This window comes from Balaenoptera ricei, chromosome 11, assembly GCF_028023285.1.
Source record: "Balaenoptera ricei isolate mBalRic1 chromosome 11, mBalRic1.hap2, whole genome shotgun sequence".
Classification (NCBI taxonomy): domain Eukaryota; kingdom Metazoa; phylum Chordata; class Mammalia; order Artiodactyla; family Balaenopteridae; genus Balaenoptera; species Balaenoptera ricei.
In genome coordinates, this window is record NC_082649.1 from 68,491,592 (window position 1) to 68,518,653 (window position 27,062).

Sequence of the window (27,062 nt, forward strand, 5' to 3'; positions counted from 1 at the left end):
TAGGTCTTCTGTTTCCCTGGCCAATGAGATGGTTCAGTTGTGGCATAACTGGGAGAGCCCCCAGCAGGAAGGTAGAGGCTTTCTGCACTGTGCCTTGGGCTCTGTCCTAAGAAGGTCTCATGGTAGAGTGAATGGGGCTGGGCCTTCACTGCTGAGCCTCCTGGGATGTTCATGGTGACCCACATAGGCTGGGCCATGCCAGGGAACAGGGTGACTGAAAAGGGCATCAGCCCTTCTTAGGGCAGGGTCCATTCCTGCCCCAGAGGTCAGCTGGGTCTTCTTTCAGGTCCTCTGGCTCACTCCTGGGGGCCATCCTGAGGAATGTGCTGGCTGGAGGTAGGGAAGCTGAGGTGGACAGCCTTCATGAGGAACCCTAAGCTGGAATAGTTTCCCCAGAGGTCTACAGCTATAGTGAGGCTGGACTCTGAATTTGTGCTGAACACTGGGCCACCTCACCAAGGGCTCCCACCCATGCCCGGGCTCAGACTCTCTCCACTTGACTGTCCCTGTCTTACTCAGCTCAGCCCCTGCTGAACTACAGCAGTCCATTAAGCAGAGCCACAGTCAGGGCTCCCAGGTGGTTGGGTGGTCCTTCAGGCCATGCAGCTGGGAATCCCATCTAGGAGTGACAGGGGAGGCACCAGGGGCTCAGACTGAGCGTGGGGTGGGGCTTCGTGGGAGGTTGGTCGTGGTGGGGAAGGCCAGTGGGGTCCTAGAGAACACTTTACATGTGGCAGGACTTCAGCTGAATGATAACAGCCCCAGCCCAGGGGCCGACTCTGAGCACACGTGATGCTGCGCATGGGGAAGCATGGGCAGGGCCTAGGGAGGAGGGTCCAGCATCTGCATGTGAGTGAGAGTGAAGGAACCAGTGACAAGGCCCCACAAATGTGTTCCCCAAAGCACTTTAATGCACACACCAACCCACAGTCCCTGCCTGCTGCCTGGGCCAGAGAGGCCAGCCCCACCTGGAAGCTCCCATGGCTTCCACAGCCTGGTGTGCCTAGGAGGGCCGAGCCCACACACATTCTCATCAGTACGTGAGGGGCGTGAGGATGAAGAGGCGGTCTTCTTCTTTGCGGATCCAGCGCATCAGTTTATGGATGGCACTGACGGCCGACGCCTTGGTCCCCAGGGGGCTGTAGCACATGTAGAGCTCAAAGGCGCCTGTCACCTGGAGGAAGGGGGCACAGGGTGGTCATCCAGATTAGACAACCCTCGTGGCCCTTGCCCAGGACCCCGATGAAGCCCAGCCCATCCCAGGGCTGCCTTACCCAAGCCAGGAGGTTCTCGTTGGGGCCCGTGTAGTAGATAGTCTTGAGTGGGCGGGAGGCATTGTGGGCGCGGCTGTGCAGGTACTGGTAGAGGCCCAGCAGCCGCTCCTGCTCCTCTTCACTGGTGTACGGGGCCTCGATCTCAGGGCTGGAGATGGGGGAGTAGGTTCGCAAAGGAATGACTTCCACTGGCTTCTCTGGAGATCCAGAAACACCTATTCCTAGCCAGGGAGACTCCACCATGTGTCCTACCCTCCAAATGCCCCCCCACCCCAGGACAAGGCATTGTCTCCTCACCACTGAAGACTCCCCAGGACAGAGCTGGGCCCACCCAGACTGGAGCCCTGTTCTCCCCTCTCCCCCAAGTTCATGGCATCTATGGTGACCCTCCCTTGGAGAAGCCAATCTGGGTTTAGGTGTCCTAGACAGAGTGACAGGTCTGAGACGGAGGAAAAGTGAGCCAGGAACCCTCTGGACCAAAAAGGGGTAAGAGGATAGAAGATGCCTCATCTGGCCCCAGCCCCTCTGTTGGAGGAGGAAGTGGAGGAGTTCTGCATCCTGGGCTGGACCAAACTGACCAAACAGAGGAGACCTCTGTTCCAGCTTCCTTCCCTGGGTGTACTGGGTATTTCAAGGCCTTATGGGAAATGACTGTAGAGAGGTGTATGTTGATGGGGAGTAGGGTGATAGGGGATTTGGGTCCCTGGTATCAGAGTCAAACAGACACAGCAGGTCGGTCCATTCCCAGAGGGGTCATCAGCTTCAGGACTGCATCAGAGCTCAGGCCCAACCGGCCGCCCCCCACCACGCCCTTGTCTCCCTCAAGCAGTGTCCCCAAGGCCCTCCCTCACCTGGTGAAGAGTCCTGAGCTCTTTGACTTATAGAGGAAGTGGCGCAGGTCAGGGATGCCCACTTGGGCAACACTGTAGTAAGGTGTGCTTAGTGCCTCCCGCAGCGCCAGGTGTGCTCCGCGCTTCCGCAGGCGCTCCTGAAAGCGGCGGCGGCAGTCAGACACTGCAAAGAAGTCCTCACGGTCGGTGGAGACGAGCAGCAGGCAGAGATCCGTGTCAGGCTCCAGGTAAGAGATGTGTGCATGGAAGAAGCCGGCTGCGTTGAATTTGGGCAGGCACACGGGCGTCCAGGCCTCGCCCTCGCGGAAGGACGAGGAGGAACTTATGAGGTTGAAGAGCAGGTGCAGGTCGATGGGGTGCAGGAATTGGTCCTTGCGGCGCACGAGCGCCACGAGCTGGTTGCGCGCCAGCAGGATGGAGAAGACGAGGCTGCGGGCGCGCGCCTGCTGCAGGCTGGCACTCACGACGTCGCGCACGGCCGCCGCCAGGGGCAGGCAGCGCGCCGCCCCCATCAGGAAACTGGGGTCTCGCGCCATGAGCTGCAGCAGGTTGTCCGTGATGCGCTCAGAGCCCGAGAGCAGGCGCCGCAGGTCATAGTTCTGCTTCTGCTGGAATATGTGGCTCAGCTGCGCGCCCGTAAGAAGGCTCAGGATCTGGTAGTAGATGTAGAGCAACTCTTGCGCCAGTTCTTGTGCCGACTGCCGCGTGCGGGCCACCGCCACCAGCACCAGTGGGCTCCGGCGCACAAATACTACCTTGTAGCCATCTGATGGGGCGGATGGATAGGGGTGGTGTCAGCTTCAGCACCTCTTCGGAAAGCCCTCCCTGATTGGCTTGCCCTAGCACCCTCAGAGCCCCGCTTTCCCACGCAGCCTTCCACATCCTCTCCACCTCCCCTCATAACTGTGCACACAGAGGGGGCTTCAAGATGAAAGAAAAACAGATGCCCAGGGGCCCCCTTCTCCCCTTCTTTCCCCTTCCCTGCCACTTGCTTCACAGACTGGGACCAGCTAAAACGCAGGAAGCACTTCAGAAAAACACACATTCTTGGGCTAAGTGGTAAGAGCTGGGTGGGGCTCAAGACCTGGGATTTTTTGGTCACCTCCCCGGCTTCTCACCTTCTCCAAGGGCAAAGCCCATGTGCGAGCCACCTTTGGCCCTCACAACAGCCCTATGAGGCAGTCAGTGTTGTTTTCCCGTGTTCAGATGAGGACCTGGGGCTCGGTGAAGTGGAGGGACTACCCTTGGTCACACAGCACATCCCAGCCCTCTAGTCCCTGGGAGTCCGAAACCTGGTATGGCCTCTCCTGGCCAGGGAGACCTCCCGGCACCCCCCTCCTGGTGGCTCACCTGCATGGATGGAACGGATGGCATTCTTGTCAGCCTCCAGGAAGGACACCAGGGCCACCATGACACCCATGGTGCTGGAAAGTGCCTCCTCTGACCCATAGCGGGAGTACACAGGCTTCCCCGCCTCGCTCAGCACGAAGACATGCTTCTGGTGCAGGCGCCATGCCTCAGCAGTCTCCTCCTCATCCCCTTCACCAGTGCCCTCCCTTGAGGGCTCTGTGGCTGGTCGCCCAGCTGCCCCTGGGGACTCCGGCCAGTCCTCAGAGCTTCCTGGAAGCATCTCCTCCTGCAGGTCTCGGGCGACACCCGTCAGCTGGGTGCTCAGCTCACTGAAGTCCTGGCTGATCTGGCGCATGTCTGTAGGCAGCGGTGGGGGACCGCCAGCACCCTCCTTGGGGCTCTCCCCAGAAGCTGCCCCATCCTCTGATTCAGTCAGGTCCTCGTAGGAACGGGCATGGACGAACATGGCACCCTCCTGTCCGGCACCTGCCAGCCAAAAGCACTGGTGTTTAGAGCGGTAGCTTCTGGCAGACCACCTCACCAGCAAGGTGCCCAATATAGTACACTGTTTGTCCTGATGAGGCAAGCCACTGTTCCCTCCGGCTACAAGTCATGCTTTGCTGTGACTTACAGCCCACCAGCCTCCTCCCCTCACCCTGGGAATATGACCCCAACCCCTCAAGGCTGCGGTGGTAGCCAGTATCTGCCTGTCCCTCTCACTCTCATCTCACAGCCCTTCGTGCATCTGCTCTTTGGATATCCCACCTACCTCAGGGCCTCTGCATCTCCTGTTCCCTCTGCCTGGAAGGCACTCCCACCTCCTTGCATGCCAGCTCCCTGTCACACTTCAGCTCACAGCAAAGACGTTAGTTGTCCCTGTCACCTGACCCCCAAACCCAGGCACTCTATCATATCCCCCTCCTTGACTTCTCTTGGGGCACTTATCAGTTATTGCCCTTCTCCCCAACTGCAGTGGGGTTCCCCCTCATGGGCAGGAACCTGGTTGTTCACTGCTGTGTGCCCAGCACCTCGCCCTGTGCCTGGAATAACTCCTGTGCTCAGCAAATCTTTCTCCCTGGGAGAAGGCTCCCTGACCCTGCGCGAGGACCCATGGCTCCTAACCCCCTTCACTGGAATGCTCTCAGTAGCCTGTGGCTCCCCCAAGGCAGGGACCATGTCAGTTTTCCTTTACTGATTTTTTTTTGGACAGAAGAGTTCAAGAGATATGTTTTGAGTCCCTATTATGAGTTCAGCACTGTACCAGGCATTGGGGATACAACAGCTCTGTGCTCAAAGAGCTCACAATCTTGTGGACAAGAGAGATGGGCAATACATACACACACAAATAAGACTACAAAATAACTAAGATAAAATAACTGCACATGTTCTGTGCAGAGCATGGTCAGAGCAGGCCTCTCTTGTGAGGAGGTGACATTTAAGTTGAGAGCTGAGGGAGGGAGAAGGAGCCAGGGAGGTACCTGTAGACACAGGAAATAGGAGGAGAGCCCACACTGGTGGCAAGACAGCACAGGGCAAGTGGCACAACATGAAGTGGAGAGGAAGGCCAGATGCACACTGAGCCTGGATCCCTGCAGTATCCCCAGCACATGACAAATAGCTAACAAGTGAGTGAACACATGCATGAATGAGTGACAGTGAAAGAGTGGTTGGGAATCCCGATTGCCCTGGAGGCTGCTCTAGCTGTAAGCTGGCTGGGGCTGCGCACCCTGCCCGTACCTGGCTCCATTCCCTGGGCCAGTCCTGGTGTGGGGCTCTCAGCTCTCTCCACACACTGCCCATCAGAAGGAGCCAACGTGCCATCGGGGCCTTCGCTGCTTCTCTTCCTCTGCATGTCAGCAGCCATCCCTTGGGCTCTCCTGTGGGGCAAACAAAGGCATCATTGAGGGTAAGGGGGAAGGTGCTAGTGGCAGGAGTCACTGGCATGATTAAGAGTGGTTAAGTACAGGAAAGTATCCCTCACCAGGACCCAGCTAACTCAAACCTCTGGGGAATGGGTTCTGAATATTCCCTTCCAAAGAAGCGTGCTGTTCTCTTTCTGATTATAAAAGAATATATGGGGGACTTTCCTGGTGGTCCAGTGGTTAAGACTCTGTGCTCCCAATACAGGGGGCCCGGTTCGATCCCTGGTCAGGGAACTAGATCCTGCATGCCGAAACTAAGAGCAGCATGCTGCAACTAAAAGATCCCTCATGCCACAACTAAAGATTCTGCATGCCGCGATGAAGATCCTGCCTGATGCAACTAAGACCCAGTGCAGCCAAAGTAAATAAATAAATATACTTTTTTTTTTTTGGCTGTGTTGGGTCTTCGTTGCTGCTCGCGGGCTTTCTCTAGTTGCGGTGAGTGGGGGCTAAGCTTCGTTGTGGTGCGCGGGCTTCCCATTGTGGTGGCTTCTCGTTGCAGAGCACGGGCTCTAGAGCGCAGGCTCAGTAGTTGTGGCGCACGGGTTTAGTTGCTCTGCGATCTTCAGGATCTTCCTGGACCAGGGATCAAACCCGTGTCCCCTGCATTGGCAGGCGGATTCTTAACCACTGAGCCACCAGGTAAGTCCCTGTGTCGGGTCTTAGTTGCGGCGCTCAAGCTTCTCTCTAGTTGTGGTGTGCAGGGTTTTTTTCTCTCTCTAGTTGTGGCACACGGGCTTAGTTGCCCCGCGGCATGTGGGATCTTAGTTCCCCGACCAGGGATCGAACCCACATCCCCTGCATTGGAAGGCGGATTCTTTACCCCTGGAAGTTCCAGGGAAGTCCCAGTCCCTATGTGGATTCTTATGTAATCCTGATCACTCTTCTCTGAGGCAGGCACTCTTGTCAGACAAGCTTTATAGATGAAGAAACTGAAGCTGAGAGAGTGTAAGTACATTGCCCAATGTCACGACAGGAAAGAAGCGCTGGAGCTGGGAATTGAAACCATTCTGTATCCTGATATCTTCCACTGTACATCCTACCATGAACATTTCTCCATTCAAAACTGAGTTGAGAAATCAGTTCTTTTTGATATTTAGACATTTACTATGAACGAAGTGAGTCAGAGTAAACAGGCCTAAGCCTTGCTTTTCTCCTTGCATTCTGTACCTTTTGAATTTGGCACCAGGGCTCGCCTTTCCAGTTAAAAACAACTATGGACATGTCAGTTCTCAGTGCCCATTTGATGGACACTAAGGACAAACTCAGCCTGATCTCCCAGTCCTTCCACAGCCTCAGGGCCAGGTGGAGGTGGCCAAGAGTGGATGTCAGGGATAATGAAGTTGGGTGGCTCACTTGGGATCAGCCTCTACGGTTCCTTAATGACAGGCTGAAGGGTCTTCATTTGGCAGGCAACAAACAATCCATAGGAGAGGGGTTCCATCTGAGGCACTAACCCTTTAGGGAAGAGAAATTTGGCTGGATGGGCTAGATGGGCAGCGAAGACTAGTCAGAGACTCACGAGGAAGGCACTGCAGGCAGGCCAGGGGCCTGGGAGGGACTGGTGTTACTGTGAGCAAAGCAGACTCTGTCCCTGCCCTCCTGGAGCAGAGTCCACAGGGAATAATTGAGGCTTGTCCCTTACTAGCTCTGTAACCTTGGGCAAATGACTCCACCCTGAGCCTGGCATGAAGTAGGTGCTCAAAAACGTTCATGAGAAGAGTGATTTCAAAACAGTGTCACCAGCACTAGCATTTGTGTGGCCCCCGCTTATCTGTGTCTAAGAACTCTCTCTGACCACAAGCTCCTAGCAGGCAGCTCCTGCAAGTGTACCCAAAGAATTGATTTTCAAGCTCTTCTTTTTGTCATCTTTGTTGTAAGCTATGGAATCCTTTCTTCAAATTAATCTTGTAAAGCAGTTCAATGTGCAAAACAGCCAGACAGGGAGGCAGGGCCAGAGACTGGCCTGATGGCCACGCCCCCACTTGTCCTGGAGCACCACAGGGTTAAGTGGGGGTTGGGTACCACTGGTCAACAGCATCACCCCACACAGAGTGCGCTTCGAATAATCTTCAAAGGAAGATTATTTGGGAGAACATCTACCTTTTGGGATTTTCTAGGCCACCAATCCTGTCCATCAGGACAATCAAGAGTGATGGTTCCCAGCAAGGGTCGGAGCCCAGAAGACCAAGGTGTGGTCCACCTTTTCTGATGAAGAGTAATTAAGAAGCTGAATGCCCTCAACAGGAACCTCGGGAGGCATCCAGAAAGGTCTCCTCTGAGACTGAGACCAAGAGGAGCAATCCAAAACAGGCCAAAACAGCCACCACAACACCACGGAGCCCAGGGCAGTGGGTGCTAAGGAAACTAGGGCATGTCCAGATCTTAAGCAAGAAGACACAGGCCACACGAGAACCTTGTAGACCATTATTTTACAAGCTAACCTAAAAGCCTGGGTGGGGTCTGCATTGCTGTGTAAAGAGAGAGCGACCCCAGAGAGATGAGTCTGTCCATATACAGGCAGAGGGCAAGCTGCTACTGCCAGTCCCGGGGTCGTGGCCAGGGCTTCTGGACCTGGCCCCTTGGATGGAGGCCTGGATTGGTATGTGCTTTTTTCTGAGGAGAGGGTCCAGAACAATTACTTTAAATGGGAATGCCCTACATTTCTATGTCTACTCACTTTCCCACTCCCCTAGTGGATAGCTTCACATCTTCTCTCTTCTCAAGCTTCCATCATCTTCTCCGATGCTCGCCCTCAGCACTATCAGTGATAACCTTACCTTCTATTTCACTGAGGACATGCAAGTCAGCAAAAGAGAACTTCCAAGATTCCCACTACCACCTCACCTCACCTGCCAGACTCTGCCTTCCTTCTTCTTACTAAAGATGAGCTGCCTGGGCTCCACTAATGCCTCCACTCCAGCCCCTCTCACCCACCCAAGCATATGGCTTCAGCAGCTGTCCCTCTCTCTCTCGGATCATCAGTGTCCCCTTCTCCCCTATCCATCACCAATATACTGATGTTTCTTCCATTTTCAAAACACCTTCCCTTAGATGTGTTTACTCTGTTATAATTCATTGAGCTGTACTTATGATTTGTGAACTTTATGTTTGTTTTATTTCAATTAAAACCTTAAAACAAACCTCCACTTAACTCTACATTCCCCTCTAGGTACCACCCTATTTTTTTTTTTTTTTTTTTTTGCTGTCCTTTATAAAACAAACAAACCTCAAAACAGTAAACAGTACTTGGAGTTTAATTAGTCACATAAGCTAGGCTATGCTGTGTAACAAATGAGTGCCAAAATGGTAGAGGCTTTACACATAAAGGCTTTTTTTTTTTTGTTTTGGCCATACCACGTGGCTTGTGGGATTGAACTTGGGCCCCAGGCAATGGAAGTGCAGAGTCCTAACCACTGGACTGCCAGGGAATTCCCTAAAGGCTTTTATTTTTTTTTTTTGTAAGCATTTTTTAATTGAGAAATAATCGATGTATAACATTATATTAGTTTCAGGTCTACAACATAATGATTCAATATTTGTATATATTGCAAAATGGTCACCACCATGTCTCGTTAACATCCATCACCACACATACTTGCAAAATTTTTTTCTTGTGATGAGAACTTTTAATACCTACTCTCTCAGCAACTTTCAAATATACAAGTATTATTAATTATAGTCACCATGCTGTACATTACATCCTCAGGATTTATTTATTTTATAACTGTAAGTTTGTACCTTTTGACCACCTTCACAGATTTTGCAAGCATTTTTAATAATCTCTAAAGGATAATATGTATTAAAATATTTACAAGTTCCTAATTTGACAGGCTGACTCCATTATATACAGCAGGGGTCCCCAACTCCCAGGCTGCGGACTTCTATCTGGGACGTGGGCTGTTAGGAACTGGGCCGTAGAGCAGGAGGTGAGCAGCAGGAGAGCGAAGCTTCATCTGCCGCCCCGCATCGCTCCCCATCACTCGCATTACCGCCTGAACCAAACAATATGGAATGCTTCAGGAATTTGCATGTCATTCTTGTGCAGGGGCCACGCTAATCTTCTCTGTATCGTTCCAATTTTAGTATATGTGCTGCCGAAGAGAGCGCTAAAGGCTTACTTTTTGCTCACGTACTGTGGGTTGGGTAGCAATTCAGAGCAGCTCCCTTCCGGGCAGTGATTCAGGAATCCAGGCTACTAGCATCTTATAACTCTGCCGTCACCTGGCCATGGAAGACAGGGCTGGAGGGTCATGTACCAACTCTTAAATACTTCAAAGTCCAGATTGGCCAGAACTAGTCATGTGGCCAGAGGGACTGGGAAATGTGGAGCGCTCAGGTGTCTCTCCATTTTTCCCATTCACACTTGAATCCATTCCAACTATTACTCCAGTAACACTGCTCCCTCAAGGTCTCCAGTGACCTCCAGGATCATCTCACTTCACTCAGCAGCCACAATGATTATTTCCTCTCTCTCAAAACACTTTCTTCTCTTGGCTTCTGGCACATCACTCTCCTTTCATGGTTCTCCTACCTCATGGACCACTCCTTCTAAGTCCTCTTTACAGTTCTTCTTACTGTTGAGGGTCCAAGATTTCAGGTCTTGGACCTCTTTTGTCTTCATTCGATCCCTTGGTGACCTTATTCAGTCTCATGGTTTTAAATTTCACTGATACATTAATGATTCCAAATTTTATTCGCAGCCCTAATCTCTCTTCTGACTTCCAGAGGCACACACATTTAACTGTTTACTTGATGTTTGCCCTTGGATATCTTATAGTACCTCAAAGTTATATGTCCAAAACTGAGTTCCTGATCATCCCCTTAAAAAGTTGTTCCTCCCAGAGTTTTCTCCATCTCAGTGAAAGACAATTTGATACTTCCAGTTATTTAGCAAAAAACCTTGGAGGCATCCCTTAATGCCTCTCTTTTTCCTGTAACTAATATACCAAACCACCAGCAAATCTTGTCAGCTTTACTTCAGAATACAGGTACACCCAGAAAAATGTCTCTCATTAACCTTTGCCACATAGAATGCCTCTTGGTTTTTAATACACAGCTGTGGTAGCCAGCCTTCAAAATGGTCCCCAGTGATCCTCAACTCCCAGCATTCAAGTCTGTATACTCCCATCCCACACTGAGCAGAACTAATCTATGTCACCAACAGGATAATGTGAAAATGACAATGTGTGACTTCTGAGGCTAGGTCATAAAAGACATTGTGGCTTCTGCTTTGTTCTCTTGGATCACTCTCTCTAGGTGCAGCCATCAGCCATCAGTTGTGAGGACACTCAAGCAGCCCTAAAGAGAGGAGCTCATGGTAAGAAACTGAAACCTGAGAACAGCCAGTACCAATGTGCTAGTCATGTGAGCGGGCAGTCTTGGAAGCAAATCATCTAGCCCCAGTCATGCCTTTGAATGACTGCAACCTCATGAGAGACACTGGGCCTGAACCATCCAGCTAAGATGCTCCTAAATTCCTGACCCTCAGGAACTGTATGAGATAATAAATATTTATTATTGTTTTGAGCTGCTAAGTTTTGGGATAACTTGTTACACAGCAATAGATAACTAATACAACAAACTTGTACTGATTGAGCTTATGTTTACATAGAAAAAAACTATTATCAACACTTGATCTATATTTTTTAATAAAGGAATGTGCATTTAAAGCCTCAAATTACATTTCAAATAGAACTGATAGAAGATCATTGAGTGCCAACAAAAGGGGTTTAGTTGCATCATGGCTATTTGCAGGTACTGAAAGAGGCCATGATGCTGTATCAAAGCAACACTGTTTGATGAGGAGGAAATGTTTTAAGCATTTTGTATCCTAACATTATAATTTATTTGGCATATATTAGGTATGTATTTTCCTTGTGTTTTAGTGCTATTTTAGAAAATTGGGGATTTGGGGTTGATGAAGGAAGCATTATACTTTTTCCCATTTAAAATAATGGGGAAACACATAAATCAACTATACTTCAATAAAATGTTAAAAAAATAAATAAAAAGTTAAATGACAAAAAAAAAAGTGGGAAACAGATACTAAGTTAGTGATTCCAGACAGAATATCCAACTTTCATGGAACAGATTACTGATGTTCCATGGGGAAATGCCCATATTCAGAATCTGACCACTTCTCATCACCTCCACCACTACCACATTGGTCCAAGTCAACATTATCTCTCTAGCAGATTGTTGCAAGTCTTTTTTTTTTTTTTAACATCTTTATTGGAGTATAATTGCTTTACAATGTTGTGTTAGTTTCTGCTGCGTAACAAAGTGAATCAGCTATACATATACAAATATCCCCATATCCCCTCCCTCTTGCATCTCCCTCCCACCCTCCCTATCCCACCCCTCTAGGTGGTCACGAAGCAGCGAGCTGATCTCCCTGTGCCATGCGGCTGCTTCCCACTAGCTATCTATTTTACATTTGGTAGTGTATATATGTCAATGCCACTCTCTCACTTCATCCTAGCTTACCCTTCCCCCTCCCCGTGTCCTCAAGTCCATTCTCTACGTCTGTGTCTTTATTCCTGTCCTGCCCCTAGGTTCATCAGAACCTTTTTTTTTTTTTTAGATTCCATATATATGTGTTAGCATATGGTATTTGTTTTTCTCTTTCTGACTTACTTCACTCTGTTTGACAGACTCTAGGTCCATCCACCTCACTACAAAGAACTCAATTTTGTTTCTTTTTATGACTGAGTAATATTCCATTGTATATATGTGCCACATCTTTATCCATTCATCTGTCGATGGACACTTAGGTTGCTTCCATGTCCCGGCTATTGTAAATAGTGCTGCAATGAACACTGTGGTACATGACTCTTTTTGAATTATGGTTTTCTCAGGGTATATGCCCAGTAGTGGGATTGCTGGGTCGTATGGTAGTTCTATTTTTAGTTTTTTAAGGAACCTCCATACTGTTCTCCATAGTGGCTGTATCAATTTACATTCCCACCAACAGTGCAAGAGGGTTCCCTTTTCTCCACACCCTCTCCAGCATTGCGACAGTCTTTTAACCAGTCTCCCCACTTCTGTCCTTGTCCCTGTACAGTCTATCCTTCTCACAGCACTCAAAGTGATCTGCTTGAGACAGAAGTCAAGTCACGTAGTTCCTTTGCTCACTAGTCTGTAACGGTCACAACTCACCCAGTGAGAAAGCCAATTTCCTCACAGTGGTGCACAAGAACCACTCTGTCTACACGCGCCACACCCCACCACCCAAATTACTTCTTCAGCCTCATCTCCTGTTCTTTCCCCTACTTGCTTTGCTTCAACCCAGCCACACTGACGTTACGGCTTTCCTTGAGTATACTGTAAATGTAAATCCTGAGTATTCCTTCACTTCAGAACTTTGCTCTTGCTGAACTTTCTGCCTGGACCACATCTCCCTACTTTTCCCCCTGCCCCCCACCTCACCTATTCCACTACTTGGCCAAATATCTACATGACTCACTCTGTCACTTCCTTCAGGTTGCTGCTCAAGTGTTACCTTATCAGAGAGGCCTTCCTGGAATATCCTGGATTCTTACCTCCCTTGCCCTGCTTTGTTTTTCTACATTGAAGGTAACCCTGTGAGCTGTCGAAAATTTCAGAATGTCAGCTCCATACTCAGGAAGACTTTAATTAACATTTGTCAGACAAATAACTTTGTAAGGGAGAAGATGAAAGATCCTCAGAGAACACCCAGCTCCAATGTAGCCTTGGGAGACTCCTGCCTGTAGGGAAGACTTGTCCTTGGTAGTAGTTAAGTGTTCAGTAACAATGGCTCTGGAGTCAGAGGGACCCGGATTAACCTGGCTTGGTTTTATAAATCTCAGCTTTCTCACCTACGAAATGAGGATGATGACAGCACTGATTCATCGGGTTGTGGAAGGATTAAATGAGATAATCCATGTAATTTGGTTACCCTGGCACAGAGTAGGTACATATACACTCAGCTGTCTTTAGCATATCATGATTATTCTTATTCAGACCATGTGTACCTGCACTTATACACAGATTCAGTAATCTCTGCCATGTAAATCAGTCCTTTGAGAGTTTGCTAATCCTGAGCCAGGCCCTTAGTGAACAGGACATGCTTCTGACCTCATGAAGCCAGGTGGGCTCTGGCCTGAAATGACCCATCTGTGATGCTGGGACAAAGAGATGCCTTTGGGCCTAGGGCTGGGAGTTCCTCCAGGCTAACTGGCTATTCATCCTGAAGTTGCAGGACAGATCATTGGTTCCCTGCTGCTCCCAGAAGTCTCTCCCAAGCTGAACTCCTTTCTACCACATGCCCCTGCTCTGTGGCCTTGCGCCTCTGGCTCAAAGACCAAAACAAGATCTACAGCAGCTTACCCCTGAGGGCCCACTACCCACTGATCCCAGTGGGCTTTAGGTAACTGCGCCCAGCATGGCTGAGTACTACCCAACATGGTACCTGCATGTTGTGAGGGCAGGGTCAGCTGGCTGGGGCTAGTGGACATCTCCTTCCGAACAGTTCTCCAACCACCTGAAATCATGTAGTACCTCAATATCTCCAAGGCCAGTATCGGGGTCCAGCCAAAAGCCCTGGTGAAGCAAACAGTTCTCTGGACATTTACACTGGAAACTAGGCAGGGAGGGTGAATGACTCATAGCAAAACCCACCCCAAACCCCACTGGAGCCATAACCTGTGTGGCTGAAGCTCTTGGGTGGCTGGGCCTGAAGCAGTTAAGCAAGAGAGGTCTCTTGGAACCAGTCCCAGATACTCCCTTGGGGCCCCTTCTCAGGCAGCCTCTCTAGAAGCCCCCAGGGCTTGCTATTTTCCCTAGAAGTGCTCTGCTGTGCCTTTGAGCAATGTCACCAAACAAGTTAGCTCAATCAGCCCTTCTGGTATGCCTCCCTCCTCTAGGTGCCTGGCCTGGAGGGAGGAAGGGACTTGCAAGAACCACCCCCCCACTACTGGGTCCCTACCACTCTTGCTCCCTCTTCCTGCTTAGATAGTGCCCTATCCTGCCTTGACCCTTTGGGGAGTGGGCTATCTGGGAGGATGGTGCCGGGATGCATGGATATGTGGCAGACAGGGTCCAGGTGAGGCTGTGCTGTAACTGCTTCAGCAGGATGCCTACTCCATACTGAGAGTATAGCTTGGTACTTGTCACTGCTAGTGGTCACTCCCCTCTCTGACAAAGGCTGCTCACCCTCCCCAGCAAACTCGAGCCCAGAAAGTGTGGCTCAACAGGTACAAGAGGCAGCTTGGTTATCTGAGCCAGGGCACCCTTGAAGGCAAAGTCCTAAGCCTCAAGACACTTTCAGGAGCTTCCTGCTCACCCCACAGTCAACCTCTGCCAGTCTTTGAGAGCACTCTGCTGGGCCGAATGTGTGTGCGTTGGGGCTACAGGACTTTGCCCTTCCAGCCGAAGGAAGAGTTCCAGGCCTCGCCTTTTGTATTCCCCAGCTGGGAACCGGCGAAGGGACGCCAGAGAGACCCAGTCCTTCTACCGCAAATGGCAGCGTAGACGGCAGGAGCCCCTAGTCTTCAAGCCCCTCCCTTCAAAGATGACAGCTCTCCAGTCTCTCGGCGCCCCCAAGCCACGTGGGTTGGCAGTCGGACTCACCTGTTTCTCGGGGAGGGGGAAGGGGTCAGGAAGCACAGAGATTGCCGGTCACTGCCCTCTGCCGGACCCCCGGGAGGGCACGGGTGTCCGGCTGGGCCCGGACTGATGGTTCAGGTTCGCGGGACCACGGGCCCCTGCGGACGCAGACATGGCCACAGCACAGGCCACCGCTCCCTCCCACCGCCCCTGGCCCGGCTGCCGACTCAGGAAGACAGCACTCGCCGGCCTCTGGCGGCGGAGGCCCGGCTCCAGTCGCTGGGCCTGGCCCTGCCCGCCCCCGATGTGCATTATGGGAAATGTAGTTCGCAGTGCACGGCCGCCGCGAGGTGGGGCGGGGCGCCAGGTCCCGGCAGAGACCTGGGCGGGGCCTGACCCGGGTCAGCGGTGGCATCATCCCGCACCGCCTTTTCCAGAGTCCCGGCCAAACTCAGGCACCTCCCAAAACCCAAAGCCTGGGGTGGACCGCAGGCCCAGACTCCCCAGCTCTTCCGCCCGAGCCAACAAGAGGTTTATTTAAAGCGAAAGAAAGAGACTGGCATTTTTTTCCTCCACTAATTGTGGAAGGACAGTGCAAGTTTGCGGGCTGGATAAATGTCATTAGTGGACCCGGCCACACTGACTGTAAAGGATGTAGGCACACCAACTGCTGCTAAAAGAACACCCTTTTATTTTTTTAATATATGTATATTTTTATAAATTTATTTATTTATTTTTGGCTGCATTGGGTCTTCGTTGCTGTGCGCGGGCTTTCTCTAGTTGCGGTGAGTGGGCTTCTCACTGCAGTAGCTTCTCTTGTTGCGGAGCACGGGCTCTAGGCACACGGATTTCAGGAGTTGTGGCTCACTGGCTCTAGAGCGCAGGCTCAGGAGTTGTGGCGCACAGGCTTAATTGCTCCGCGGCATGTGAGATCTTCCCGGACCAGAGCTCGAACCCGTGTCCCCTGCATTGGCAGGTGGATTCTTAACCACTGTGCCACCAGGGAAGTCCCAGAACATCCTTTTAGCCACGTTTTAATATATCAGTATGAATCTCTAGAGTGGTATTTCTCAACTCTGCACATAGAATGACCTGGGGAACTTAAAAAAAAAGATGAATGCCTGCATACCACCCCTAGAAAAAAACAGGAAAACATAAAATCAACAATTTTACTTTTGGAGAGTAGTTTAAAGAAATAAAATTAGGGATTAACAACAATACTGCTCATGTTTCTCTGAAGCAATTAAATCACTTAATAGCCTCATGGTTAATTCACCCAACAGTTCAGGGATGAAGGAAAAAGTCTGAACTCACTCCTTTGATTCTCTCTGCTGCTCCATCACCCCAATGCAGTGTTCTGTCTCCATCTCAGCCCTACACTGGAATTGAGGGAGAGCTCTGCCCCTGGGCTTTTCTCATAGTCTCAGACAGCTGCCACTTGGAGCCTACCTCCACAACACTGGACTGTGACTGACATTGTGACAAAGCTGTGGCCTTTTACCAGAGATGGCTTTGCCACAGGGCTATTAGACCCTCGCACATAGTTTAAGGGGAGCTTTCTCCTCCCTTTTATTGATAGTTAAGAACATGTGAGAAAATGCCCAATTCCTTAACTGTTTGTTCCCCTGGGAAGGAGAGAGGCGGAGTCTCTCCCAGTCTCCACAGGTCACTCAGTATTTTCTCTCCTTACTAGCTCAGGAGGACAAGCTCCCACCCTTAGAGTAAATATCATTTATATAGTTTTACTCTCATTAATCCTGCCATATTACATTATAAGAGTTCAAGCCAAGAAGGTCTCATATTCTCTGGTTGATACAGAAATATCCTGGCTACATTCCATTAACCAGAAGCTGCAGCCCATAGAATTGATCCCCATAGAAGACAAATTTAAGTTTTTTAACATACCTAACCAATCTCCTCAACAGTCTCCATGTGACCTCAGGGCTTATCTGAGTCCCACTCTTGCTTTCAAGCACATCAGCTCTACCAGATAGCACCACTGTCATTTGGAAGTATTGCATCTCCTTAGCCAAGCAAGTGGCCATTTACCCCATGGGCTTCTGGCTAACTCTTGAGCCTAGGACACTCTCTCAGAGCAAACCGTTGTGGCTACTTACGAAATGTTTTAAGGTTGTGATTTAAAACTCTGTTTAAATCAACCTATTGACCTATATTTGAATATTGGGACAACCCTTCATAAAGGTCACTTTTTACTGATAGAATTACCAAGAAATAAATCTAGGTCTTTTGGAATAATAATACATGTCAATTCTGTGATGGCCCTGCTGCCCTGTATGACGCTGCTTCAAGCCTTAGGCTTTGCCACAAACAACAGGCTACCGTGTACCTCCAGGTCAGGGGCTCCTCAAAACCTCAGCTTTCTGTTTTGTCTAGGCCCATGATTTTCATGGACCCAGCATGTCATCTCCACAACAGCAGTAGTGAGGACTAGCTGGAACTGGAGCAAAGGTAATAAGACCTCTGTTCTTCCCCAGATGTCTTTTCTTTCATAGCTTGAGTGGACATTTCAGAACCTGAGGTGCTGTGAAAATGTTGCAGCTGAAGTGAAAAGACCCGATTGTATCCTGAGGCTGGGATCTGTTACCAGCCCTGTTGCTATCTTGCTGGTGTGACTCAGGGCAAATTCTTTAATGACTCTTTCAGCATCTTCAGCAGTTTCTCCCTCCTACAAATACAAGATTATATAATATGAAGTATTCTGAGCTAATAATAATAGTCGGGCTTCCCTGGTGGTGCAGGGGTTAAGAATCCGCCTGCCAATGCACGGGACACAGGTTCGAGCCCTGGCCCAGGAAGATCCCACACGCCACGGAGCAACTAAGCCCGTGCACCACAACTACTGAGCCTGAGCTCGAGCCCGCAAGCCACAACCACCGAGCCCACGTGCCACAACTACTGAAGCCTGCGCACCTAGAGCCCGTGCTCCACAACAAGAGACGCCACGACAATGAGAAGCCCACGCGCCCCAACGAAGAGTAGACCCCGCTCACCGCAACTAGAGAAAGCCCGCGCACAGCAACGAAGACCCAGCGCAGCCAAAAATAAATAAATTAATTTAATTAATTAATTAAAAAAAAAAAGAATAGTCAGTTCTTCCCTGGAAATTTTGAAGAGGTTTTCCTTCCTGTCTTTATTACTTTGCAGTTCCTGGTAAGGCAGCTGGTTTTCCTGTTCTGCTGGAAAATTTCCTCTGTGGCCCTTGTATTATCTGTATCTCTCCTGGTTCCTGTCTCTCATTTTAACATTTGATCAAGTCCCTACAAGTCCCTACTTTTGATGCTGAAGAGTCATGGCCCCAAGTGCGACCAAGGCAACAAAGAACAACAGGCAGCACAACAGTCTTCCTCTTTGCTGGGTTCTTCCGTGTGAGAATTTAGGGGCTGAATGTGAGTCAACTTACCTCTGCAACTGGACGTTGTGCTCCCCATTCCGGGTGAGGGCGCTGTTCTGGGTCAGCTATTCTAAATACTCATATTCCTGGTCTTAGGCAATATAAGCAATCTTCCAAGTACTATGGGCCAATGTAAGTTAAAAAAAAAAATTCTAGATGCTTCCTGTGAAAACTCAATAATCACCGTAAGGAAAAGGGGAAAGTAGGCAGGAGCATGAGCCTTGGAGTAGGACTGACCTGGGTTGGAATCCCCCCACCCTCTACTTTCCAGCTTCAGCAAGTTAATGTTTCTGGGCTTTGGTTTCCATAACTACAAAAGGGGATATCATACAGTTATTGTGAAGATTAAATGAGATAATGAAGTGTTAGCACAAGGCCAGGCAAAGAGTCGTGATAAAGGGTAGCAATTATTATTGCCCAAGGAGCATGGGCATAAGGCAAAAATAATTAGTTCTTTCATATGTTTACCTCCTTTGAGGACAAAGTACTATCTGATAAGGGAAAGAACCACCAACAATGGCCCAGTTTGGGAATCAAAGTCAAAGTACCCACAGCTCTGTGTAGGTATTCCTTCTCTTCCCTGAAACCTCTTAGTGCTGGTGTGCCCCAGGCCTCAGGGCTGGAACTCTGCTCTCCTGTCTATTCTAACTCCTTCATTCCCTAGGTCATCTCATCCAGGCCCATGGCATTAAATACCAGCACCAGCGATATGTTGATACCTCCCAGATTTGCATCTCTAACCCTGGCCTTTACCTTGAACTCCAGATTCATGTAGCCAACTGCCAACTCCACATCTTGTCTACTAGGCATCAAAAACAACCTATCCAAAACTGAGCTCCTGCTCTTCCTACCAAAATTGCTCCTCTGACATTCTTCCCTCTTTCCCCTCATCCCAGTCCATGTTTCCTGTTTCCACTGTGGCCACAGAGGTACAAGTATTATCCTTCTGTGGTTTTATTACTGCAACAGTCTCTTAATCAGCTGGCCTGCTTCTGCCCTTCCCACCTTCAGCCTATTCTCTACACAGCAGCCAGAGGATCCCGGTTACATGGAAGCCATGATATTATTCTGTTTAGAGCCCTCCGACAGCTTTCCATCTCCCTCCTTACAGAAACCAAACTCATTTCAGCAGAGATTGTATATCTTGTTTAGTTTGTTGTCTGTCTTCAGTAACCACCCCCACTCCCATCTCCACCAGAGCAGCAAAGTTTTGCTTTTGTTTTTTAAAAATATTTATTTATTTATTTTGCTGTGTCAGGTCTTAGTTGTGGCACGCGGGATCTTTGTTGTGGCATGCAGGATCTTTTTAGTTGCGACATGCAAACTCTTAGTTGCGGCATGCGTGTGGGGTCTAGTTCCCTGACCAGGGATCAAACCCGGGCCCCCTGCATTGCTAGGGCAGAGTCTTAGCCATTGGACCACCAGGTAAGTCCCCAGAGCAGCAAAGTTTATCAGCTTTGTTCAAGTTCCTGTGGCCCCAGCACCTGATAAAGTGCCTGGCACACAGCAAGAGCTTCATGCAGTTCTTGAATGACTTCCAGACAAGATGTCTGAAAAGTGGGAAGGTAACTTTAAAGACTACTTAACTCAACAATCTCTTTTCCCTACAGATAAGTCTTGCTTTATTTTAGAATGATTTATAGGCTTTTCTTCCGGCAGACTTCTTCGATTCCATGATGTTGAATTCAGGCTATAAAATCAGGTTACCTTCCCTGAGGGACCACTACCTGGCGATACCAGGTAGCTGGAACCAGCAAGCATTTCAACAATGTAGACGATCCACCTGGAAGCTTGGAGCTGGCCATTTGAAGAACAGTAGCTGTAAGGAGATTCTGGACGTGAGCTGCAAACTGAAAGTTGTGCTGCCCCGTTTTCCACTAGATTGCTGATTTGCAGATACTTTCCAGTTCCTCTGTGACCTCGCACAAGTCACTCTTGGCCAGATGTATTGCCCGAGCTAGCAAGGCTCTGTGTAAACTGAATAGATTTTCCTTCGTAGGTAGGGCTATTAAACCTTTAACACAGATGACACCCACCTGGTATTCCTGAGTCGGTAATACCTAACTTGGAAACCCATCAGAAGGAAAAGGAGACGAGCCTCTGTGACTACTGCTTCCCTATCCTATGGGAGGGTCGAAAAACAGGCTCTTGTGTGGGCCAGAAGCCCCTGCCTCGAAAGTCTTAGGCCGGAGACGCCTCCCTTCCATTTCCTTCACATTAACGGAAAATAAGTCGTCTTCAAGCTACGCAGGCCGGGGCCATATGTGCGCTCTGGCGGGGAGCAAAACTCGAGAAGGCCAAGCCACCAAGAAAATGCACGCCTCGCTCAACTCCAAAGACCGAAAAAGAACTAGAACCCGTGGGCCAGAGGCCAAACCACAACCCCCAGCAGCCCCGGCGGACGGCGGGGAGGAGGAAGGAAGGGCGCCCTCCCATTGGACGCCGACGAGAGCGTGCCCTTACGTCCCGCCCGCGCAGGCAAGCACCCCCCCTCCGCCCCGCCCTCCGCCCGCCGCGCGGGGTACGCCGGGAGTGGAATCGGTGCGACCGGCCGCGGTACTCCATCTCCCGGCAGGCAGAGCGCTAAAGGCGGCGGCGCCTTTGTGAAGGCAGCGGCTCGGCGCGGAGGAAGTTCCGGTCTCCGCGGCGCTGGGTCGGTGGCAGCGGCCGAGGATTAGGAGGAGCGGGCCGCGGAGGCCGCGCTGCCTCGGTAAGGGCTTGGGGCCGTAGAGAGGGCGTGCCGGAGCCTGAGGGAAAAGAGCCGGCCTGCCAGGCCGCTTTGGACGTCGCGGGCCCGCGCGGGCTAGAAGCTGCGGCTTCGGTGTCGCGGGGCGGCCGCGGCCTCGCTCAGGAAGAGAGCCAAGTGGCGGTGTGGTGAGGGAGGCGCCGCCCACGGGAGGAACGCCCCAGAATGGTCGCGGGCCCGGGGCGGGGCCCGGCGCGGCGGTGGAATTACCGGTCCAGTCTCGGGGCGGTCGGCTGCGGTGTTTGTAGCTGGCGCGTGGTTGCGGTTCGGTGCTCCTGGTCTGAGGAGCTCCAGGCAGGCGGCCCTTTCTTCCTCCTTTTTTCCTGCTTTTTAAGGATTCTGATACAATTCCGAGGCATCGTTCAAGAGGGAGCTTTTTTTGTGCTTAGCACGTAGGCTCACCCTCAGACCTGGACAGACCCGAGTGGGCTCAGCCGGACCACAGGGCTCGAGAGCTCGGAGCCCGGCACTCGGGGCTGTAGAACCTGGAGCCGGGGGAGTGGTCTCGTGGGTCCTGCACCCGTTGGGCGCATGTAGGAGGAGAGGGAAGTTTTCTCATATTTGCTCTTTAGATTCCTTTTGGCGTTGTAAATCTGTGTTTTTCTCTTAATTTTAGAATTGATGTTGTGCTTATGGGCTCAACTCTGGGCGTGTATTTTTTAATAAAACAAAGGGCCTTGTTTTGTAGGGTACATAAACTGTAAGAGTACTTGTATTTTTTGCACATTCCAGGTTTGCTTGTGAAGGTCAGAGTTGCGGGGATCTAGGTGGAGTTCAATAGACTTAGATGCGCCTGGTCACCTGATTCATTTCTGAACTCTGGATTGTGCCCTAGGTTTGTTAGTTTTCAACTTCCTGTTGAGTAGTGCCACCAATGTGAATGGTTTAATAATGTCAACATGAGCAAACTTGTGAGGACTATAGGAGAGATATCAAGAACTGATAAGTGAGGGTAGGACTGACAATGGTATGTTAGCATTCTGGTGAAACACACAAAAGTTGGACCTGAACCTTGCCTGGTTAACAGGCATCTAACTAGGTACCTAACCTATAGAATAGGTACTAGGTCTCTGTTTCTGGACATTTGTAGCAACCTTCTTTATAGAATTCTGTTACCAGAATTGGGTTTACTTTTGTTGCCTTTAGGAGCCTAGTTTTTTGTAGCCTTTCAGAGGAGAATTGTCAATGGAGAGGTTACTAAGTGAACTCTCCAGTCTTATTGAAGATACATGGGCAAGGTTATACTCTTCTGCCAGTGTTTAAATGTATGAAATGGTGTGTTAATAATCTAACTCAGAGTTGTGTTAACATTAAAGCTATTGGAAAATTCTTCATTTTTAAAAATTTTTTTAAATTTTATTTATTTATTTATTTTAGGCTGCGTTGGGTCTTCGTTGCTGCCCGCAGGCTTTCTTTAGTTGCGGCGAGTGGGGGCTACTCTGTTGTGGTGTGCGGGCTTTTCATTGCGGTCCCTGCTCGTTGCAGAGCACAGACTCTGGGCGCGGGCTCAGTAGTTGTGGTGCACAGGCTTAGTTGCTCCGTGGCATGTAGGATCTTCCCAAACCAGGGCTTGAACCCGTGTTCCCTGCATTGGCAGGCGGATTCTTAACCACTGCACCACCAGGAAATTCCCGCTATTGGAAAATTCTGAAATTTTAAAGATGATAAATCATGGACTCTTCTGGCTACGTTCCAAGTGCTTAGAATTTATTTTCCTGCTAGACTTCCACAGTAGTTGTTCATCTCATTCACTTAGTTAACGGGGCATCTATTGGGTGCCTTTAATAACCTTGCTATCACACTGTGGGACTCAGTAGAGCAGAGTGGGTAACTGTAGGAGCTCTCAAATCTGGTAGGGTTTGAACCCCTGACTCTTCCACTACCTGAGTGACATTGGACAAATTACTTAACTTCAATTTCCTCATATGTGAAATGAGGTTAAGAAATGTAGCCACCTCGGTAGGTTGTTTTGAGGTTTATGTAACCCTTTTAGAACAGTGCCTGGTGTGTGCAAAGTGTTCACTAAATGTTAGCCATGGTTACCTTTTTAAGAAATAGCTTTGTTGAGATATAATTCACACACCATACAGTTCACCCATTTAAGGTGCTTAATTCAGTGTTTTTTCGTATATTATGTTACTTTTTTTTTTTTACAAAGTTGTGATAAATATATTTTTTTACATACATTGTAACAAAATTTTCCATTTAAGCCATTTTTATGTGTAAAATTCACATAAAATTCAGTGCATGAGTTACATTCACAATGTAATGAAACCATAACTATTATCTATTTCTAAAACTTTTTCATCACCTCAAGCAGAAACCCTAACCATTAAGCAAGTAACTCCTATTGCCCCCTCCCTCTAGCCCCTGGTAACATCTAATATGTATTCTGTCTGTTTATTTACCTGTTCTGGGTAACCCATATAAGTGGAATCATACAATATTTGTCCTTTCATGTCTGACTTATTTCAGGTAAAAATGTTTTCATGTCATAGCGTGTGTCCAAACTTCATTCTTTCCTTTTTAATTAAAGATTTTTTTAAAAACTGAGATGTAATTGACATCTTCATTCCCTTTTAAGGCTGAACAATACTCAGTTGGTGTGTATAGACCACATTTTGTTTAATTGTTCACTTGCTAGACAGTTGGGTTTTCACGTTTTGGCTGTTGTGAATAATGCTGCTGTGAACATGGGAATACAAATATCTCTTCATGTCCCTGCTTTCATTATCTTTGGGTATATACCCAGAAGTGGATCATATGGTAATTCTGTGTTTAGCTTTTTGAGGAACCACCATACTGTCTTCCACAGCAGTTGCATCGTTCCCACCAGTAATGCACAAGGGTTCTGATTTCTCCACATCCCAATGCTTATTTTGTTTTTTTGTTTTTGTTTTTGTTTTTTTTCAGTAACCACCTGAATGGGTGTGAAGTAGTGTCTCTCTCTCTCTTTCTTTAACCATTTTAATGTGTACACTTCAGTGGTATTAAGTACCTTCACACTGTTGTGCAACCATCATTACCATCCAGCTTCAGAACATTTTTGTCTTCTCAAACTGAACCTCTGTACCCATTAAACAATAACTTCCTATTCTCCCCTCCCCCAACCCCTGGTACCCACCATTCTACTTTCCATCTCTATGAATTTGCTTGTCCTAGGTACCTTATATAAATAGAACATAAGTTATACAATATTTGTCCTTTCATGACTAGCTTATTTTATGTAGCAGAATGTCTCCAAGGTCCATCCATGTTATAGCATCTATCAGAATTTCATTCCTTTTTGAGGCTGAATAGTATTCCATAACATATATATACTACATTATGTTTATCTTTTCATCTATTGGTGGGCATTGGGTTGTTTCCACCTTTTGACTGTTGTGAGTAATGCAGGAATGAACATGGGGGTGGGTACACATATCTCCTCGAGTCCCTGCTTTCATTTCTTTTGGGTTTATACCCAGAATTGGAATTGTTGGATCACATGATAATTTTATTTTTAATTTTTTGAGGAACTGCCATATGTTTTACACAGTGGCTGCACCATTTTACATGCCCACCAGCAATGCAGAGGGTTCTGATTTCTCCACATCCTCACCAGCCTCTGTTAGGTTTGTTTGTTCGTTTATTTTTGTTTTGTTTAATAACCATCTTAATGGGTGTGAAAGGATATCTGGTAGTTTTGAGTTGCATTTCCCTAATTGCTAATGATGTTGAGAGTCTTTTTATGTGTTTATTGGCCATTTGTATGTCTTCTTTGAAGACATGTGTATTCAAGTCCTTTGCTCATTTTTGAGTCAGGTTGTCTTTTGTTGTTGAGTTTTAGTTTTCTGTATATTCCGGATGTTAATCCCTTATCAGATATGTGTATTGCAGATATTTTCTCCCATTCGTGAATTGCCAGAAGTTTTTAATGTTGATGAGGTCCAATTTGTCTTTTTTTTTTTGACTCTGCTTTTGGTGTTATATCCAAGAGATCATTGCCAAATACAATTCATGAAGCTTCCCCTCTGTTTTCTTCTTAGAGTTTTAGATCTTAAGTTTAGGTCTTGAATCCTTTTTTTGAGATAACTTTTGTATATGGTGTTGGGTAAGGGCCCCACTTGATTCTTTTGCATGTGGATATCCAATTTCCCTATGACCATTTGTTGCAAAGACTGTCTTTTTCCCATTGAATGGTCTTGGCACCCTTGTTGAAAATAACTTGACCATGTATGTGAGGGTTTATTTCTGGGTTCTCTATTCCGTTGTTCTGTATGTCTGTCCTTATACCAATACCACACTGTTTTGATTACTGTAACTTTATATTAAGTTTTGAAATTAGGAAGTGAGAGTCCTCCAACTATGTTCTTTTTCAAGGCTATTCAGAGACCTATGAAATTCTATACGAATTTTAGGATGGGCTTTGGAATCAGAAGGTCTTGAGTTTGCATTTTGGCTTTTCCTCATATTAGTTATATTGTTTTGGGGCAAGTCTCTCAACCTATTTGAGCCTCAATTTCATAGTCTCTAAAGTGGGAATTGTAACAGAACTTACCCCATGGAGGACCTGTGATGATTAAGTGAGAGAACCCATGTAAAATGCGCAACTGTGGCAGAGTCAGTACTCAGCTATGCCTGCCTTTATTACTCTTGTTTCAGAGAGTAGGAATAGACATACTCAGAAAGGTCCTTTCCAGCTTAATGTTATTGTCATTTTAAACACCTGCCCATAGTAGCAGTAGTAATAATATTTAATACATTGTTGCTTTAAAATTTTTCAAAACTTTTTTTTGGAGGCATAATTTACATATCATAAAATTCATTTATTGTAACAGTTCAGTTTGATGCAGTCATCACCACTATTCAGATTTAGAATATTTCCAACACCTCAAAACATTCCCTAGTTCCTGTTTGTTGTTAATCTCCACTTCCCACTCTTAACTGCAAGTCCTAGCATCCACTGATCTGCTTTCTGTCTCTGTAGTTTTTTGTTTTCTAGAAATTTCATATAATTGGAATGTCTGGCTTCTTTCACTTGTAATCTTTTTTGAGATTTATCCATGTTGCATTCCTTTTTACAAGTATATCACATTTGTTTATCCATCTACCTGTGGATTGACATTTGGATTCTTTTCAGTTTTTGGCTATTATGAATAATGTTGCTATCAATGCAATTGCTTCTGATGCATGATCTCATTTACTCCTTACAGTAATCATATGAGGTAGGTACCATTATTATTCCCCTTGTGTAGGAGGAGAGCTTTGAGGCATATAGAAGTTAAATATAACTTACCAAGGGTATATAGAAAGCTAAAGTTTTGGGCTTCCCTGGTGGCGCAGTGGTTAAGAATCCTCCTGCCAATGCAAGGGACACGGGTTCGAGCCCTGGTCCGGGAAGATCCCACATGCTGTGGGGCACCTAAGCCCGTGCACCACAACTACTGAGCCTGCGCTCTAGAGCCCGCAAGCCACAACTACTGAAGCCCGCGTGCCTAGAGCCTGTGCTCTGCAACAAGAGAAGCCACCGCAATGAGAAACCTGCGCACTGCAACAAAGAGTAGCCCCCACGCACCACAACTAGAGAAAGCCCGTGCGCAGCAATGAAGACCCAACGCAGCCAAAAATAAATTAAAAAAAAAAGAAAGCTAAAGTTTTGTCTTCCTTTTTTTTTTTTTTCTTTCTCTTGGCCATGCTGCGTGGCATGCGGGATCTTAGTTCCTCAACCAGGGGTGGAACCCATGCCCCCTGCAGTGGAAGCATGGGGTCCTAACCACTGGACCACCAGGGAATTCCCAGAAGCTGGAGTTTTGATTCAAACCCAGGCAGTCTGACTCTAAAACATATTCACTAGGCCAATGGTCTTGAAACCTTTTCACTCTTGAACCACCTAAAAGGATTAAAAAATTTTTAACCCCTAAAATTTCGAAAAAATTGTTTACCGCCTTGTACATT

At 48.2% G+C, this 27,062-nt stretch overlaps 2 protein-coding genes and 1 non-coding gene across 4 annotated transcripts in view; 1 reads left to right on the plus strand and 2 right to left on the minus strand.

Annotated features, from left to right (window-relative positions):
• Positions 1-889: 889 nt before the first annotated feature.
• On the minus strand, positions 890-15,257 carry MON1A (MON1 homolog A, secretory trafficking associated). 2 transcript variants are annotated; one of them, XM_059937641.1, is made up of 7 exons: positions 14,992-15,257; positions 13,832-13,962; positions 5,213-5,352; positions 3,476-3,961; positions 2,126-2,891; positions 1,275-1,422; positions 890-1,174 (listed from the first exon to the last, which is right to left on the minus strand). In XM_059937641.1, the coding sequence occupies exons 3-7, from the start codon at positions 5,337-5,339 to the stop codon at positions 1,034-1,036; spliced, it is 1,668 nt and encodes a 555-aa protein (XP_059793624.1). In that variant the 5' UTR covers positions 5,340-5,352; positions 13,832-13,962; positions 14,992-15,257; the 3' UTR covers positions 890-1,033. The 2 variants fall into 2 exon arrangements, with proteins under 2 accessions (XP_059793624.1, XP_059793623.1); XM_059937640.1 differs by lacking the exon at positions 13,832-13,962.
• LOC132375537 (U6 spliceosomal RNA) lies at positions 9,401-9,507 on the minus strand. Its single transcript, XR_009506081.1, has one exon. It is a non-coding gene; the product is annotated as a U6 spliceosomal RNA (small nuclear RNA).
• Positions 15,258-20,927: 5,670 nt separating the features above from the next.
• The window catches only part of RBM6 (RNA binding motif protein 6), a 104,931-nt gene continuing 98,796 nt past the window's right edge, over positions 20,928-27,062 (plus strand). The window contains exon 1 of the mRNA XM_059939685.1: positions 20,928-21,089. The gene's annotated coding sequence lies outside the window, so the exon portion shown is untranslated. The remainder of the gene's footprint in view (positions 21,090-27,062) is intronic.

Excerpts from the sequence above, each read along its gene's own strand:
- MON1A (XM_059937640.1), bottom strand. The coding sequence starts at position 5,339 with ATGGCTGCTGACATGCAGAGGAAGAGAAGCAGCGAAGGCCCCGATGGC. Across the intron at positions 3,962-5,212 it reads GGCCCAGGGAATGGAGCCAG|GTGCCGGACAGGAGGGTGCC; the intron begins GTACGGGCAGGG and ends TTTGGCTGGCAG. Across the intron at positions 2,892-3,475 it reads CATCCGTTCCATCCATGCAG|ATGGCTACAAGGTAGTATTT; the intron begins GTGAGCCACCAG and ends CCGCCCCATCAG.